Here is an 18596-nt window from a genome sequence, read left to right as displayed (position 1 = left end):
AGTTAACTTCATCCTGAGATGCTTTCTGACAGGTAAAGATAGCTATGCCAGCTACTCTACATGTCAGACTTTGAATAAAACATGAAAGCATTAAAAAAAAAAAAATTGAACTAAAGCACAAAAAATGGGGAGCGTGGGGCCCTCAACATTAGTCATAAGGGAAATACAAAAAAGCATATTTCAGATACCACCTCACACCCACCAAAATGGGTAAAATTAAAAAGAGTGACAATACAAAGTGTTGGCAAAGATGTGCCGGTGACCACTGAAACACAATGCCTAAACAAATACACTGAAATGTTGAATAAAATAGGAACAAAAAATTTCACTATGTAGCCAAAGATAAAATGAAGTGAAATTCACAGATGCCAACTCAGAAAAGCAAACACCTCACAGCCACAGAAGTACAAGCCCAGAGCCTTCCAGGCAGAGGATGAAATATCTAACATCTAGGAAGGACAAGATTTTAAAAAGTATATTCTTTAGGCTCAGGAAAAATTATTATTCTAGGTAATAACTCAGAAATATAGCAAGAAATGGAGAGTGAGGAAAAGTGGTACACAGTAACGAGGTAATCTGGTTGAGCTACAGAACAAACAAATGAACATGTATACATACACTCAATTGATCTTTGACAAAGGAACAGAGGCAGTACAGCAAATCAAAGATTGTCTCCTCACCAAATCACGCTGGGACAACTGGACACCCATATGCAAAAGAATGAATCTAGACACAGACCCTACACTCTTTTTTTTTTTTTTTTAATTTTATTTATTTATTTATTTGACAGACAGAGATCAAGTAGGGGGAGAGGCAGGCAGACAGGGAAAGGAGGAAGGAGGCTCCCCACTGGGCTGAGAGCCCGATGCGAGCCTTGATCCCAGGACCCTGAGATCATGACCTGAACCAAAGGCAGAGGTTTAACCCACTGAGCCACCCAGGCATCCCCAGACCTTACACTCTTAACAAAAATTAACCCAAGATGGATCACGGACCTAAAAATAAAATGCAAAACTGTGAAACTGCTAGGAAAAAACTTAAATGACCTTGGGATGACTTTTTAGATACAACGACAAAAGTATGATCATAGAAGAAATAATGAATAAGCCAGCCTTTTTTGGGGGGTTGGGGGTAGGGAGGAATAGCAGAGGGAGAGAAAGAATCTTAAGCAGCATCCGCAACCAGCATGAGCCCAATGCAGAGCTCGATCTCATGACCCTGAGATCATGAACTGAGAGTTGGATACTCAACCAACTAAGCCATCCAGGCACCACCACCAACCCCCACCCCCTACCTTTTTCTAGAGAGAGAGAGAAAGAACCCAGCCTTTATTTAAAGTAAAAACTTCAGCTCTGCAAAAGACAATGTCAAGAGGATGAGAAGACAAGCCACAGACTGGGAGAAAATGTTTGTAGAACACCTATCTGATATAGGATTGTCACCCAAAATATACAAAAACCCCTTAAAAGTCAAAAATAAGAAAAACAACTTAAGTAAAAATGATCCAAAGACCTTAAGATGCTTCACTTAAACAGATAAACAAATGACAAATAAAGATATGGAAGTATAACGATTGAAGTACAAGAATTCTTCATAGATTATAAATGCTCCACATCATATATCATTTGGGAAAGGCAGATTAAAACAAGATACCACTACACTCTTAACAGAATGATCAAAATTCGGGGCATCTGGGTGGCTCAGTGGGTTAAGCCTCTGCCTTCAGCTCAGGTCATGATCCCGGGGTCCTGGGATTGAGCCCCACGTCAGGCTCTCTACTCAGCAGGGAGCCTGCTTCCCATCCACCCCCCCGCCCCACCTGCCTCTCTGTCTACTTGTGATCTCTGTCTGTCAAATAAATAAAATATTTAAAAAAAAAAAAAGACCAAAATTCAGAACACTGATAACACCAAATGCTGATGAGGATGTGGAGCAGCAGGAACTCTCTCATTCACTGTTGGTAGAAATAAAAATGGTACAGCCAATTTGAAAGAAGGTTTGGTGATTTACAAAACTAAACATACTCTTACTGTACAATCTAGCAATCATGTTCTTTGGTATTTAACTAAAGGAAGTGAAAACTTATGTCCACATAAAAACCTGCATTTCCATTTGTACCAGGAAATTCTGAAAATGTCGATCAGCATGGCCAAGGTGCATACAGAAGCTTACAGCATTATTAAAAATTTTATTTTATTTTTAATTTTTAAAAATTTTTAAAGTAATCTCTACACCCAACATAGGGCTTGACGTACAACGCCAAGATCAAGGGTCACACATTCTACTGACTGAGCCAGCCTGGCTCTCTATTGCAGCTTTATTCATAATTGCCAAAACTTGGAAGCAACCAAGATGTCCTTTAGTAGGTGAAAGGATAAACTGTGGTACATCCAGAAAACAGAATATTACTTAGCACTAAAAAGAAAATGAGTTATCAAGCTGAGAAAAGACATGGAGGAAATTAAATACATATTACTAACTGAAAGAACCAATCTGAAAAAGATATGTGCTATATAATTCCAGCTACATGACATTCTAGAAAAGGCAAAGCTACGGAGACAGCACAAGCATCTGTGGTTGCCAGGGTTTGGGGGATAGGATGGGGAATGATTGGCTGGAGCCCAGAGGATCTGTAGGTCAGTGAACATACTCTGTATAATATTTAATGATGGACGCATGTCATTACACATTTGTCCAAATCCTTATACTGTATAACACCAAGAGTGAATATTAACATAAACTATGGATTCTGTGTGATTACGACGTGCCAATCTAGGCTTATGTATTGTAACTAATTTACCACTCTGGTTAAGGATGTTGATAATGGGGTCTCTGTACCTTCCTTTTAATTTTGCTGTGGACCTAAGACTTCTCTTAAAAAATAAAGAATTTCTCGGGGTGCCTGGGTGGCTCAGTCAGTTAAGCATCTGCCTCCAGGCCAGGTCATGATCCGAGGGTCCTGGGATCGAGCCCCGCTTCAGGCTCCCTGCTCAACGGGAAGCCTACTTCTCCCTCTCCCACTCCCCTGGCTTGTGCTCCCTCTCTCACTGTGTCTCTCTGTGAAATAAATAAATAAAAACTTTAAAATAAATAAATAAAGACTTTCTCTAGAAAGTGGTGAGGACATGGATAAATTGCAATGAACAACCCAAAAACCCACAAGAAATGATGTGTTATGACACACAGGAGTAAACGTGCATGTGTGTATAAATATGTTCACGTATATGTTTAAATATTCATATACAAAATAAGAGTGTCCTAAGGTTCTCAAATCTTCCACGAACAGGTACAAGATAAAGATGAATATTAGATTCTGAAGTCAAATAACCATGTTGTAGTTTGTAGGGTAACCACTAAAAGAACTTCCAAACTATTACCCCACTAATGCTCTGTTCGTTTTTATTCAGTCTTTTTTCTCTCTTGGTTTCATTTTGGATAATTTCTATCTGTCCTCAAGGTTACTGATTTTTTTCTTCCCCTACAGTCTCTAATCTGTTATTAACCCCATGAGGTGTATTTTTCATTTTACATGCAAGCTCATATAAATTTCTTTGCCTTAACTTCTAGAAGGTGCACTTGGGTCTCTCTGGATGCCTTCCATTTTGCTCCTCATTCTTATGTCTTTCTATATATTTTTAGGCACAAAGTCTCTCTATATAATGGGTGCTTTATTTCATCATCTGCTCTTCCCATCATTATATCACTTCTGCCTTTGGATCTATTGATCCATTTTGCTCCTGGTTATGGAAAATATTCTCCTGCTTCTTGGTTTACCTCATAATTTTTCATTGGATGCAGTACACTGTCAAGTTTAGATGCTAGATTTTGTTGTATTCTTTTACGTAGTATGATACTTTACTCTTCATGAGATTGAAAACCTGGAATCAGTATTTTTACTTTTGAGGTTTACTTTTAAGCCTTTTTAAGCTTTAGCACAAGTCTCATATGTCTCCATTGCTGAAGTGATGCCTTTCTGAGAACTATACCAAATGACAAGGTTTTTCTGTTCTTCCTAGCTGGAAATGGGGACTCTTCCCAGCCCTGTGTTCTGGTGATTCTTTCTTTAGCCTTGGGAAGTTTACTTTTACATAAGCACATATCAATTCTTACCCAGGGATTCAAGGGGAACCCCTCAGCAAATTGCTGGAACTACCTCCTTCCTTTCTTGCTTCTCTCCCTCTCCCCTGACTTCTTTCCTCTCTATTACTCTGCTCTACAAATTTGTGCTTTCTCGGTTGACTTTCCCATACTCCAGAGAGATAACTAGGCTCTTTTTCAGTGTGCCCTCCTTGACCTGACACCTGTGATTTGCCTCTGGGCAGTGAGCTAACGCAATCCTAGAGCTCACTTAGTTTTTCTTTTTCTTCGGATCACAATCCTGGGATGCCTGTTAATCTAATGTCTAAAAACTACTGTGTAATATATTTTGTTTGACTTTCTAGTTATCTGCAGAATAAGTAGCAGAATAAGCCTCACCCCTTGACTGCATCATGGCTAGAAAGAGAACAGAAATATGTTTTGAATATCAAAACATATGGTGAATTACCTAGGGACTCTTTTATTATTCATTTTCAACACCATCCATTGTAATTAGAGAACACAGTTTGTACAATTTCATTCCTTTAAAAATTTGTTGCATCTTGCATTATGGCTCAGTATATAGTCGATTTTTATAAATGTTCTTTGTGTGCTTCATTTACATTTAATGTAGATAGTAATATAGTCAGGTCTATATTTATCATCTTATATGATTTACATTTGTCCTTCTTGATTAATCTAGCTCTTTCTTTCCCCCTTCTCATGACTTGATTTTTCAGCATTCTCTTTTTTTTTGCACAATTAGTGTGGAAGAGAAAAACAACAGAGAAAAATCAATGAAACAAAAAGCTGGTTCTGTGAAGAGAACAATAAAGTTTATAAAGTTCTCTATAGGCTTCCAGGAATAAAAGAGAGAAGATACAATTTACCAGTGTCAGAATGAAAGAAGAGACATTACCATAGATCCTACAAACACTACAAAAAATAAGGGAATATTATGAACAGTTTTAGGGAAACAAAGTCCAATAACTTCCATGAAATGGATAAATTCCTTGAACCACCAGACCTCACTGAAGAAAATAAATAATCTGAATAGTATCATATCTATTTCTGTTTAATGGAGTTAATTTTTTTAAAGATTCCTTTAAAAAAAGACAGTTTTGGAGAGCCTGGGTGGCTCAGTCGGTTAAGCATCTGACTTTTGATTTTGGCTCAGGTCATGATGTCAAGGCTATGAGATCAAGCCCCTAGTTGGTTATATGGGCGCTGGGAAAGGAGACTGCTTAGAATTCTCTTTCCCCCTCTCCCTCCACCTAACCTCTCCCTCTTAAAAAAAAAAAAAAAAAACATGGCTTCAATAGTGAACTCCATCAAACACTTCAGGAAAAATTAATGATTCTACAAAAACTCTTCCAGAAAGTGAAGAGGAAGAAAGGAAGGAACACTTCCTAATTCATTTTACAATGCCAGCCTTATCCAAATACAAAATCCAGACAAAAATATCATTAAAAAAAACCTAGAGATCAATATATTTCATGACCACGGATTAAAAAATCCTTAACAAATTTTAACAAACAGAAACAAAAGACTTTATATTTTCCAGAATAATAAATAAATGCATCTTACCGTATTAATAACATACTGAAAAAGAAAAGCCATGATAATCCAATGGATACAGAAAATAGAAGAATCATTTGACAAAATTCAATACCCAATACCTCTTACACTCACACATACACAGTCTCTCAGCAAACTAGGAATAGAATGGAACTTCCTCAAACTGATAAAGGCCATTTGTGAAAAACTTAAGAGTTAACACCAGGCTTAGTGGTAAAAGAGGACATACCTTCCCCCTAAGATCAAGAACAAAGCAAGGATGTCCCCTACCATCACTTCTATTTATACTGTATAACAGTGCAAGATGACAGTAAGTTAAGACACATAATCAAAGGCAAACAGATTGAAAAGTAAAAATTCTAAGGTATCTTCCAAAATACCCCTAGAACTAATAAATGAATTTAACAAAATCACAGAAATATGCAAAAACCAATTTAATTCTAGAAACTACTTATAAACAATACAAGTACAATAGTATTTTTTAAATCTTAACTACTTTAGGGATAAATTCAAAAATATGTATAAGACTTGTATGCTGAAAGCTCCAGTACTGCTAGCAGGAATTAAAGAGACCTGAATAAGGGAAGATAAATACCATGTTTGTGGAGTAAAAACCACAGTATTATTATAATGTCAATTCCCCTCAAACTGATCTTCAGATCCAATGTAATCCCCCTCAAAGTTCCAGCAGACTTTCAAAAATAGAAATGGAAGCTGATTTTAAAATTCATATAGAAAGCAAAGGACCTAGAAGACCGAACCTTTTGAAAAAGAGGGAAAAAAAGGAACACATGCACTACCTGATTTAAAACTTACTATAGGGGCGCCGGGATGGCTCAGTGGATTAAAGCCTCTACTTTCAGCTCAGGTCATGATCCCAGGGTCCTGGGATTGAGCCCCTCTGCTCAGCAGGGAGCCTGCTCCCCACTCTCTCTCTGCCTGCCTCTCTGCCTATTTGTGATCTCTGCCTATTTGTGATCTCTAAAAAAAAAAAAACTTACTATAAAGATACAGTCTTTATAGATGTATCTATAAAGATGGTGTAGTACTGGAATAAGAATAAAGATCTGTACCTTTGAATAAGATATGAATAAGAATAAAGATCTTTACCTTTATTCTTATTCAATAAGGATCTTTATTTCAATAAGATTCAATAAGGATCTTTATTCTTATTCAGTGAAACAAAACAGAATGTTCCAGTGTGCCAATATAACTCAGTCATCAACTCTTCCCTCTCCTTCCGTACTAATATGCGACGATTCCAGTACCATTTGTTGAGGAAATAAAATAGGAGGAAAAGGAGGAGATGGTAAAAGGAGGAAGAGGAATCCAACCTTCACCTTATACCATATACAAAAATTAATTCAAAATGGATCAAAATGCCTAGAAAAAAGGCATAGGAGAAAATCATTGTGACACTGGGTTAGGCAAAGAGTTCTATAATTCATATCAGAAGTATAATCCACAACAGGAAAAAAATTGATAAACTGGATTTCATCAAAATTTAAAGCTTCTAGGGGCTCCTGGGTGGCTCAATGGGTTAAGCCTCTGCCTTCAGCTCAGGTCATGATCTCAGGGTCCTGAGATCGAGCCTCGCATCGGGCTCTCTGCTCAGCGGAGCCTGCTTCTCCCTCTCTCTGCCTGCTTCTCTGCCTACTTGTGATCTCTGTCAAATAAATAAATAAAATCTTAAAAAAAAAATTTAAAGCTTCTATTCTTTGAAAGGCTAGAAAATGAAAAACAAACTACAGACTGGAAGAAAATAGTAAGAAACACAACTGATAAAGGACTTGTATCCAGAATACATGAAGACTTCTCAAAACTCAAAAATAAGAAAATATACAACCAAATTATGTAAAAATGGGCAAAAGTTATGGACAAATCCTTCAGCATGGAAGCTACCTAAAGAGCAAAAAAAAGCACACAAAAGGATACTTGAGATTATTAGTCATTAGGGAAATGCATATTAAAACTACAAAGAGATACCACTATACACCTATTAGAATGGCTAAAATTAAAGAGAAATAAATTTTAAAAGGCAAAAAAGACAATACCAAGTGCTGGCCAGAAAGGCAGTCACTAGAACCGTGATGGCAGAAATGGAAGAGAGGTTGGCAGCTTCTTACCAAGTTAAACACATGATCCAGCAATCCCACTCCCAGGGACTGACCCAAGAGAAACAAAAACTTAGGTTTAAAAATCTATACCTGAATGTTTATAGCAACTTTATTCGTAACCATCAAAACATGGTAACAAACCAAGTATCCTTCAAAAGGCAAACAGATAAACTGAGGTATGTCCACATAATAAAACACTACAATGAAATTTTAAAAAGCAAACTCCTGAAGCAAACAGTAACACGGACAAACATCAAACGCCTTATGCTAGTGACTCAGAAGGCTTCCTGTGGTCTGATAGGACTTTTGTGACCTCCCAGACAGGCTAGACGAGGCAGAAAGAAGACACCAGTGGTAGCCTGGGGCTGAGGATAGTTAGAATAGATCATATGCAGAGGCAGGAGCGAACTTTCTGCAGTGATGGAAACATTCTAAATCTTGATTGCAATAGTGATAATAACTACTGTATGCATCTGTCAAAAGTCATAAAACTATACCATAAAAAGGGTGGATTTTACTCTATGAAAATTATACTTTTTTAAATGGAGGAGACAAGAGTATAAGTGAATAAAAATACAAGCAACATATTAGGAGGATATCAAAACACCTATCTGATAAAGGTCTTACATCCAGAAAATATAAAGACAACTTGCAACTGAGTAAGAAGACAAAAGACATGATTATTTTTTTTTTAAAGTAGAAGATCTGAACTGACACTTCACCAAAGAAGATATACAGATGGCAAACAAGTATGTATTTGCTTAATACATTCCTCATGAAGAAAAGACAAACCCAACAATGCCACTTCTAGATATTAAGCAAAGAAAATGAAAGTAGGTCCACACAAAGACCTCTACTTGAATATTTTTAGCACCTTTGTTTATAATATCCATAAGCTAGAAATCACTCAAATAACCAGTACTTGAGAATGAATATGTAATGTAGAACACCTCCATACAGTGGAATATTACTCACCAACAAAGATGAAAAACGACTGATACAAAGACTTGGATCAGTCTCAAAGGCCAGATGCTCAGAGAAAGAAACAAGACATTAAAGTCATAAAAGGCTATATACTATATGATTAAATTAAAGTGAAATTCTAGAAAATGCAAAACTCTGTTGTCAGAAAGTAGATCACTCATTGACTTTCAGGAGCTAGGGGTGGAGGGAGGAGTCCGACAACTAAGCGACATAGGGGTGCAGTCTGGGGTGATGAGAGGTTTCTGTGTCGTGAATGTGGGAATGGTTCTCGGACTCCAGACATGGGTCAAAACTCACTGAACTGTACATTTAAAATTGCTGAATTTTATTACTTGGTAAGTTATCCTCGACAAAGCTGATTTTTTTAAACACTAAAATAAAAAAAGTTTTCCTGTAAGTCAGTAAGAGGAATATAAATAAGCAAAGAATATGAACAGACGATTCACAAAGGAAGAAAGTAAAACGGCCACTTAACATAGGAAGTTTCAAGTGCAGTGATGATCATGAAAATGCAAATTAAAACCACAAAGAGATGCCATTTCACATTCTTATGAATGGCAAACACTTCAGTCTGATAATAAGAAATTATTATCAGAACAAGTAAGGACTTGAAGCAATGTCTGTGTAAATTAGGACAAGATCAGTTCAAAGATCAATTTGATAAGACTGAATCACTGCCATTACCTAGAAATTCCAGTTGTAGGTCTTTAGGTCTCTATCCCAGAAAAATTCTATGTGCACAAGACATGTACATAAACATTGTGTATGGTATCACTTGTAACAGCAAAGGAGTGGAAGCCACACGTATCTACCCTGGGAGAATATATAAATGAGGAGAGATACTGTGTATTAACACACTGGATCACAAGCAGTGGTGAAACTGAATAAAGTGGAAGTACATGCAGCGAGAAGGCTGAACTTGAAAACATTAATTTTGAAAACTGCAGTAACAATATGGTCACTTATATATTTTTCTGAGATTTATTTATTTATTTATTTACTTGCGAGACAGAGAGTGGCAGGAGGGGCAGGGGGAGAAGGAGAGAGAAGCCTCAAGCAGACTCAACATTCAGCATGGAGCCTGACATAGGGCCCGATCCCAGGACCCTGAGATTATGACCTGAGCTGAAATCAAGAGTTGAGTGCTCAGCCGACTGAGCCACACAGGCACCTCTGAATACATGCTTACATATGTAAGTAAATATATAAAATACATACTTACGTATTTTTTAAAGATTTATTTATTTGAAAGAGAGAGAGAGAGCGCACAAGTGGGGGGAGGGGAGGGAAGGGAGAGGGAGACGCAGACTTCCTGCTGAGCCAGAAACCCACCGCAGGGCTCAATTCTAGGACCCTGGGATCACAAACCAAGCCCAAGGCAGACGCTTAACTGACTGAGCCACCCAGGCACCCCCACTTATATTTTTAAACACATAAAAATGCTAAGTATAGATTATGGATACAAACATATAAAAACATAGAGACATAAACACTGATAGGAGGTCACCAATCTCAAGATAGCAATTACCCTCTGGTAAACGACGGCTGGAAAAGGAAGAAGCCCCCCATGCTGCCGGCAAAATCCCCACTTTCCTCTTCTCCCCACAAAAACCATACCCCCCTTTCCATATTCTGCCTAAGGGACCCACAATATGAATCACAGCATGCTGCACCTGACCCCTTACCACAAACACTACAAAACCCTGAAATGTCCTGGTCATTACTCATCACATGGTCATTCACCGCCATGCAGCTGGGAACAGCATCTAATCAGACTCTAACTTCCATCCTTCTCAAATCCCAAAGCTTCCACCAAGTTCACTGAAAAATCTCAGCAAAATCCCTTATATCCTTAATTCTTCTCCGAAAGCAACCATCTTGTCTCTAACCTGGTTCCTCCCTGTGAATTCCCTCCACCACCACCACCCCCCACCCCGCCCCCACCTGCAGCCCTCCCAAACAATGGCTGTTGTCTCTCCTTTAACCCTCATCAACCAGAACTACAGGTAGAGAAGCTCACTGCCTGTTCAAAATCTCAGCACTACCTTCTTTCACTGTGCCTCGTTCGCCCCGAAAAATCTCTGGCTTTAAAGCTTATGCCTTTAGACGGCATCACCCACCAACACTCTTGACTGTATACACAGACTTCCAGTTACTTCCCTTATTTTAAAAAAATATATATTAGGGGCGCCTGGGTGGCTCAGTGGGCTAAAGTCTCTGCCTTCGGCTCAGGTCAAGATCCCAGGGCCTTGGGATCGAGCCCCGCGGCAGGCTCTCTGCTCAGTGGGGAGCCTGCTTCCTCCTCTCTTTCTGCCTGCCTCTCTGCCTACTTGTGATCTCTGTCTGTCAAATAAATAAATAAAATCTTTTTAAAAAAATAGAAATAAAAAATAAAAAAATATATATTAGTACCTTGTTCACCATCACTATCTTCAATATTAGTCCAGTAATAATTATTGGTGACTTTATTTTTTTTAAAGACTTTATTTATTTATATTGACAGTTAGAGAATGAGCGAGAACACAAATAGGGAGGAAGGGGCAGACAGAGAAGGAGAAGCAGACTTCCCATGGAGCAGGGAACCCACATGGGGCTCGATCCCAGGACCCTGAGATCATGACTTGAGCTGAAAACAGATGCTTAATCAACTGAGCCCCCCAAGTGCCCTATTGGTGACTTTAATATCCATACAGACAATATTTCTAAAACTCTAACCACTTGATAGAATTGACTTCTGCCAGGACCCGTCCTCCCTCCTTCTGCAATCACCCACTTCCACTGTCGCCCCCCTTCAATAACTGCAACCCTTTCCTAATTTCATTTCCAAACATTTCACTCTCCAGCCACCACTCCTGATTCCAGCAGCCCTTTCACTACGTCAATTCATAGATCCGATCAACCCTTTACTGCCCCGATCAGCCCCTGTTCATTCTTGCCTCCTAACCAGATTCCACAGTTAATATTTCAAGCTCTCGACTTCCTTGCTCTTCCCTCCACTTACTAACCTGGCAAAACCCTAACCCTGACTAAAGCCAATCTCCAACTGTTCCATGCTTTAACCAGAAGTCTGCAGCTGGAGGAAAACATTCACCATAGCTAATACTTTGAATTCATGCCCACTAACTCCAAGGGGCCATTCATACTGTCCAACAACCTACATTTCCCCAATCCATTTCCTAGAAAATGATTTCATGCCTTCTTTCCTTAATACAACCTCTGGGCCAGAGGCTTCGAGTTTGTCCTTGCTCCATCCCCTCCCTGCTCCACAGCCAACTCTTCTTCCCAGCTGCCACCCCTCTGGGCAACAGCAACCTGGGGCTGCAAATTCACAGAGCCACAAAGAGGCAACAGCCTTCCATAACTTTTATAATAGTCCCTCTCCGTGACCTTGCTCCAGCAGCCTGAAATGCCTGGCTTTCTAGTCTAACACCTCTAATACATAAATCTATAAAAATCACAGTTGGTTCTGCTTCCCTGATTGAACCCTGAATTTCTGGTAGAGGAAGCAATTAAAGGGAAATGGGACCTTAACAACAGAAACCTGAAGGTGCTTCTCTGATTTGATAAAAGGCACTAATGGCCCTGTTTCCAGTGGTAAAGGGGAGACTAGTCGCCCATGGCACGCAGAGCCAAAATACTTAAATCATCACCTGCAGAGAAGCATCATTAAGGACCTATAGAAGAGGAGGCTTAGATAACCCAGTAGCTGCTGCCATAGAATTTTTGTAGAAATGTATTATACAATAGGTTAGTTGCTTCTAAGTACATTGGAGAACTTGGTAAAAGAAATAAGTCTAGAGTTTTAAATTCACGGCTCAAGGTCTGGGAAAGAGACTAGAAGTCTTCCATAACACTTTCATAGAAAGCCTGTGTCATGTGGACGCAACGCTGAGAATTCTGAAAAGCAAACCCTCCATGAGGCTAAAGACAATGAAAATTCAATACACACCCTGCGGGGCATCTTAGATTAAAGGGAAGACTTTGAACTGGGAAGGAGCAGGACCCTGAAAATTGGGATAGGGACATATGGGAAGATTCTGATGAAGCTGAGTACCTTGAACTCTTAAATTCCCCAAGACTCCTCTACAAATAGAAGCAGCTCTTCATTCTCTGTCTGAGCAAAGAGTCTCCCTTTGCCTGAAGAATCAGTAATGGCCTCACCTGAGACAGCTACCCTACCCAACTGCTAAGTTCCTGGAGACCTATTCCCGAAGCCTATCGTTATCCAGACATATAACCACACTCAAATCCTAGAAGTTCCTGGGGGTTGGGCACAAAACGTGGCCTGTGAAGGTATGTAGTTACATACCAAAAATAACCGCAAGATTTGGACAAGTTACATCAACAGAAAGCTGGGAAGTCTATCTCGCAGAACTCCCTCCCCTGTAGGTTCTGAGCTAGAGCTGGGCGAAAGAGAAATGTGCAGCACATTTAGAAAACAGAAGTAAAGCTATAGAGTCACAGTGCTCTGGAAGTCGGGTGTTCTAAGGCAGTGAGATACAGACAAAGAGATGCCGGCAGCTTTAGTTCGTCCTTACGCTTCTTTTTCCTACCCTGCGTCCTCTTCCCCACACTGCTCCCGCCCTTCTTCTCAAGTGGCCAGGCCCGCTGCTTACCAGCAGCAATCCCAAGCCCCCCAAAAACTTGACTGGGACTTAGAAATGTGGTAGCTACGTCCGGTGACTTCTACCAGCCCATCTTCCCGGGGGCATGCTGCACGCTGGAAAATGAACGGCTTTTGTGACTGCATGAGAGATCTGTGGGGGAAGAGCTTTACGCTGTATACTGTCAATCTTTCACATTCACATGGCTTTTAATGAACATTTAAAAATCTGATGAAGAGGCACCTGGTGAGGCTCAGTGGGTTAGGGCCTCTGTCTTGGCTCGGGTCGTGATGCTGGCATCCTGGGATTGGGCCCTCCGTTGGGCTCTCTGCTCAGCAGGGAGCCTGCTTCCCCCTGTCTCTCTGTCTGTCTCTCTGCCTACTTGTGATTTCTCTCTCTCTGCCAAATAAATAAATAAAATCTTTGAAAAAAATAAAAATATAAACAAAAAATAAAAATCTGATGAAGATAAATAATGTTTAAGTAATTTTAAATAATTCAAGCAACGTTTTCTAATTTGGAACACTCTAAGCTCCCCAAGAAGAAAGAATAAAAGGAGCTTTTCCAGCCTAAAAGAAGAAAATAAAAAGACTTACATCATTAGATTGAAACAATCGAGTCATTGCAAAGAAGGCTTCTGTGGCTTCCGTAGTTCCAAAGTGTTCCCCCTAAGGAAAATTGAAAACAACTTCTTAAACTTAAAAAAAAATTAAAAAAGTATATTAAGGATTTTCCTTTTTTTCCTGCAAAAGTCTTTTAGAACTCAGGGGAAAAATTTCTTTGTAAACATTCTGCCTCTGAGCTATTTTTCTGGCTTTCAATTTATAAACTTGTATGGGCATTGTGTCCACTCCTTATTTGAAATAATTCAGTATTATACACCATGCTAGAAAAGTTCTGGAATAGTCGTCTCTAACCTTTTAGCAGGAACTATTTTGATTTCCCTAGAGAACCACAATTTATAAGGAGGTAGAAAGTAGTAGCAAGTTGAGTTCCTAATCAGAATGGCATGTTAATAGTACACTGCCTACAAGCAGAGATCACACCTTTTATATTTCTATAATCCAATGCCCAGCACAAAGCCTGACATATTATAGGAGCACAATAAATATTAAATTATAAAGAACTATATATTAGGAATCCCAGAAAAATATGGTAAAAAGGGACCAACCAAAAAGGCAGGAACTAGATTAGTTATATAAATCAGGCTTTGGATGATGCTTTGGATCGGAACTTTAATATGCTTAATAAATCATCTGAGGATCTTTCCAAAATGCAGAATCGGCTTTAACAGCCCTGGGTGAAGGTTGAAATTTTGCATTTCTAACGGGCTGCTGGTGATGCAAATGCTGCTGAGTCTGAGAATGGCATGTTTTTAAGTAGCAAGATGTGAGATAACTTATTTCACTCACAGTCTTAGAGACCACCTGAGACATTAACATTTGAATAACCAATTTCATTAAAAGCAATCCTCATAATGCATTAGCCTCAATCACTTTTCAGGCCTTCAGATCTCGCTCGGAATATAACTAGTTCTCGATCTATTTGGGTTTATTCTTATGGGTATAAGAATAAACAAATTTTGGTGAAAAACTTTAAAAGTTGAGTTTGAAACACCGAGTAAAAGAATTCACAGTTCTTAAATCAGAGGACCCAACATGCTCATCAGTCAGAGACTTCCCTCCCTTTCCTCCGTAAATACTTAGTGAACATATGGAAGTCCAGGCACTTTTCAGTAAGCTCAGTAAACCCTAAGTCCCTACTTTTGGGCTTGAAATTCAGAATATATGAGTAGATAGATCAGCTGTGGTAGGAATTTTAAAGTATGTTTCCAAAAAGCAAAACCAAGAACTAGGCCAAAGATAAAACTAAGGTTCCCAAACCTGTTTCTGTAGTTGACTGTGTTTATTTATCAGATTACACTGGTAATTTTCTTATCAAGATAATGAAGTGTTTCAACATGAGTTTTCCATCAAAGAGGTACTGGTCAATATAAAAGTGTGTGTTACTCTGCACTGCCTTCAACTACTCAAAACTCTGCTTATACAATGGATTTAGCCAACCTGAGCTCAATGTGTGTTATGAAAAATTAAATCAAACTGACTTTGTCCTAAATGCTTCTAATATGCTACCACAGAAGAATATGATGTTGGTACAAGATGATATTTTATGTCAAAGTAAGTACTTGTTGCTCAGTCTCCACTTGCAAAGGACAAACCTTCATCGTGTCTTCAGTAATGAAATACAGTAAAAATCTGATATCCTCATGGAATTCAAATTGGAAACCATGGTCTTCTGAACACTATATGTAAGCCACCTGAAGTATATATAAGTGTATATTTGTGTGTGCATGTGTGAGTGTGTGAATCTAAGAAACAAAATCACATTTTCTAAGGTCCTAGACATTTCATGAGAATTTTTGGTCTGAAGCAAAACAAAGAAACAAACAAAAACACAAGAAAAAATTAATAGCAATAACAGCAAACAGAATCCATGCTCTATCAGGGCAAATACTTTTATTGGTTTTGTCTGCTATGTCCCCAGTGCCTCAAACAGCACAGAGGAATCAACAGGTGTATTATAAATATTTGCTGAATGACTGAATGAAAACTATTCCTGAATGTGCATGTCCAGGATTGTTCTCAGTGCTTTCCATTCATTATCTCATTGAATCATTACAACTTTAGAAAACAGGCATTATCATAATCCCCATTTATAGAAAAGGACACTAAGGCACAGAATGGTTAAGCGCAGAATCATATCGCTTGCCATGGTACAGTAGGGATAATACGTATAAACCCTAAATATGAAAATCAAAGCTTGGGAAAAAAAAATCACCACTATACTCTTCCCCCTCCAAAAAAAGTAAACTATCTAACTGGAATTTAAAATTTTGTACTGTATTTTTGGAGGGACATGAGACCTCTGAACAAATCTAAACAACATATTTTAACATCAACTAAAACCTGTTAAATTCAAATCAAGATTGAGGACCTACTATGCATTTAGCTGATCTAGTACCTCATGAATAAAACAGAAGTATGTGTCATAATCCTTGTCATATAACCTTTACATATCTTTACCTGAATCAAACACTGTATATTTTTAAAGTAAGTGAATTTAAAAAAAAAAACAAACAAACTATATTTTCCGGAAAGCATTTCACTGCATGTTATGTATTTCTATTCCAGGAAGCAAATCTAAGGCAAATCAAAACAGTTTACCTGGTTCAGTAAGTAAAGAATCTTTGTAAGAATATGCAAACATCTTCTTGGATTGATGGGTGTTTCATTGAATATACGAGCCTGTGGGACAAAAAAAATTGTTATACATAGTATATTTTCTATCATTTCTATCACAGATTACAAAAAATCAATTTTAATCAAATAAACTATATATTTTGATCACAATATCCAAATAATGTTAATTGCTTACAGTTATCAATTTATCACAGTATATGATACATTATTACACATGGTCTTGACTTTCTATTCCACACTCTTTCCCTTAGACCTAGTACTTCAACTGTATGCGCTTTATGTGTTAAGTAAGAATCACAGTATTTACTCACAGCATTTGAATACAATTAGTTTAATGTCTGCAACTTCCTTCAGTAACCTTGTACTATACACCTCTTTGGCATTTTATTTAAAATTATCAACATGCGGGAGAGTCTACATGTTTTTGCATTTCCATAAGCTCTAGACCCTCTGAGGATAAGTAACCATCTTTTTTCTCCCTCATGTCTGTATTCTCCAAAAACATTATTGCATTCCTCAATTCTTATTTTGGGTCATCCTATTCCAGGGGCTCTCTGACCACCATTCTAAAATGGAATAGAAAAGAAAGAACACAGAATACTTCCAAATCATACCTCCTGTAAGACAGCACTCTTCTCCAGATGCCGAAAAGGATTGGAGCCACTACCTATGTTATAAACAAAAAAATGTCTTTAAGAGCTGCCCTAGACAAATTTATGTCTACAGGTTATTGAATGCTTGGGATAGCTCACCTAAGTGGAGTGACCACTTGGATATCAAAGTGAGAATCCTTACAAATACACATACAAATTGAATAAAATCATTCCGATTCTGGGACTAGGTGTCTTTGCTAGCCATTGGAGATATTGTACTTCTCTTTTGCAGGATCCCTGCCCAAAATGAGTGCCCTCTTCCCCTGTCCTCTTTTCACATGAATGTGACAAGTGTATGTCACGGGCACACAGCTAAGATGGATGAGATGGTGGCTGGGCCCTTTGGATCTCCCCAAAGGCAAGCACTATCTTACAGGTTTCCAATAATTACTGCGAGGCAAAAAAGAGTTTAGTAAAGAACCCTATCATATCAAGCTGGAAGAGGCCATGGAGATTTCCTAAAACCAAATCTCGACCACACCATGGGAGAGCAGCACCAAACACTGGGGGGTTTTGGTTTGGGAGTTTGGAGGGGGTTGTTTTCAGGTGGCTTGGTATCTTCCCCTTTTGCTCTGGACCAAGGACGGGTATCAAGAACGAACTCACTTCTGGATGCCTCAGCATTAAATAACCTATGTACCACGGGACAGTCTGAACCCCCTGGGGGGCGGAAGACTGGAAGGTACAAGGCACTTCCAAGTTCGTACACACACGTACACACACTGTCCCGTCGAGCCCAGACCCGCTACGGGCCTACCACGACCAGCGCCCCCCGCTCTCACACGCGCGCACCCACTCCCTCGGCCACGCGCCGCGGGCCCGCCTCCTCCGCGGACAGCCCACCCCCCCCCGCGAGCGCGGCAGAGGCGGCTCCGAGGGGCTGCGCCCTGGGGAGGGGGCGGGAGCGGGGGGCGGGGCCGCCGAGCCGCCGGACCCGGCGCGCGGGCGCGGGGCGGGAGCGCGCGACCCGAGGGGAGGCTCCGGCGCCCGGGGGAGGGGCTAGGGGCAGGCCCCAGGCTGCGGCAGAGCGGAGCCGGGCGGAGGGAGGGGCGGGCTCCAACTCCGGCCCCCTGGCACACCGGCGCCCACGCCTTCGGGTCCGCGGCCCCCGAGAGCAGGTGTCGGCGGGCGGGGAAGGGGCCCCAGCGGCTGAGGGTGGGCGTCAGAAGCCCAGCGCGTACCAGACTCCTCGTCCTTCTTGTCGAATTTTTTAATCATCTTGGACGACTTCCCAGCGCCCAGACCCACCGCAACCGTCCCAGGCGCCGCAGCCGGCGAGCGGAAGAGACTGCAGGAAGGCCGGCCCCGTGCTCTGGCGCCGGT

At 39.9% G+C, this 18596-nt stretch overlaps 1 protein-coding gene across 3 annotated transcripts in view; it reads right to left on the bottom strand.

The window, feature by feature from the left end:
• The window catches only part of COPG2 (COPI coat complex subunit gamma 2), a 114993-nt gene extending 96401 nt beyond the window's left edge, over window positions 1-18592 (bottom strand). Inside the window, exons 1-4 of one of the 3 annotated variants that reach the window (XM_082694005.1) lie at window positions 18455-18592; window positions 17235-17287; window positions 16585-16665; window positions 13957-14028 (exon numbers count right to left, since the gene is read on the bottom strand). In XM_082694005.1, coding sequence (XP_082550131.1) covers window positions 13957-14028; window positions 16585-16665; window positions 17235-17287; window positions 18455-18491 — 243 coding nt within the window. In that variant the 5' untranslated portion in view covers window positions 18492-18592. Of the gene's footprint in view, window positions 1-7781; window positions 7875-13956; window positions 14029-16584; window positions 16666-17234; window positions 17288-18454 lie in introns of those variants that run through there. The other 2 variants (XM_082694006.1, XM_082694007.1) reach the window with 2 other exon arrangements.
• Between the last annotated feature and the right edge of the window lie 4 nt (window positions 18593-18596).

This window comes from Mustela nivalis (genome assembly GCF_964662115.1).
Source record: "Mustela nivalis genome assembly, chromosome: 12".
Lineage (NCBI taxonomy): Eukaryota > Metazoa > Chordata > Mammalia > Carnivora > Mustelidae > Mustela > Mustela nivalis.
This window is presented reverse-complemented; position numbering and strand designations above follow the sequence as displayed.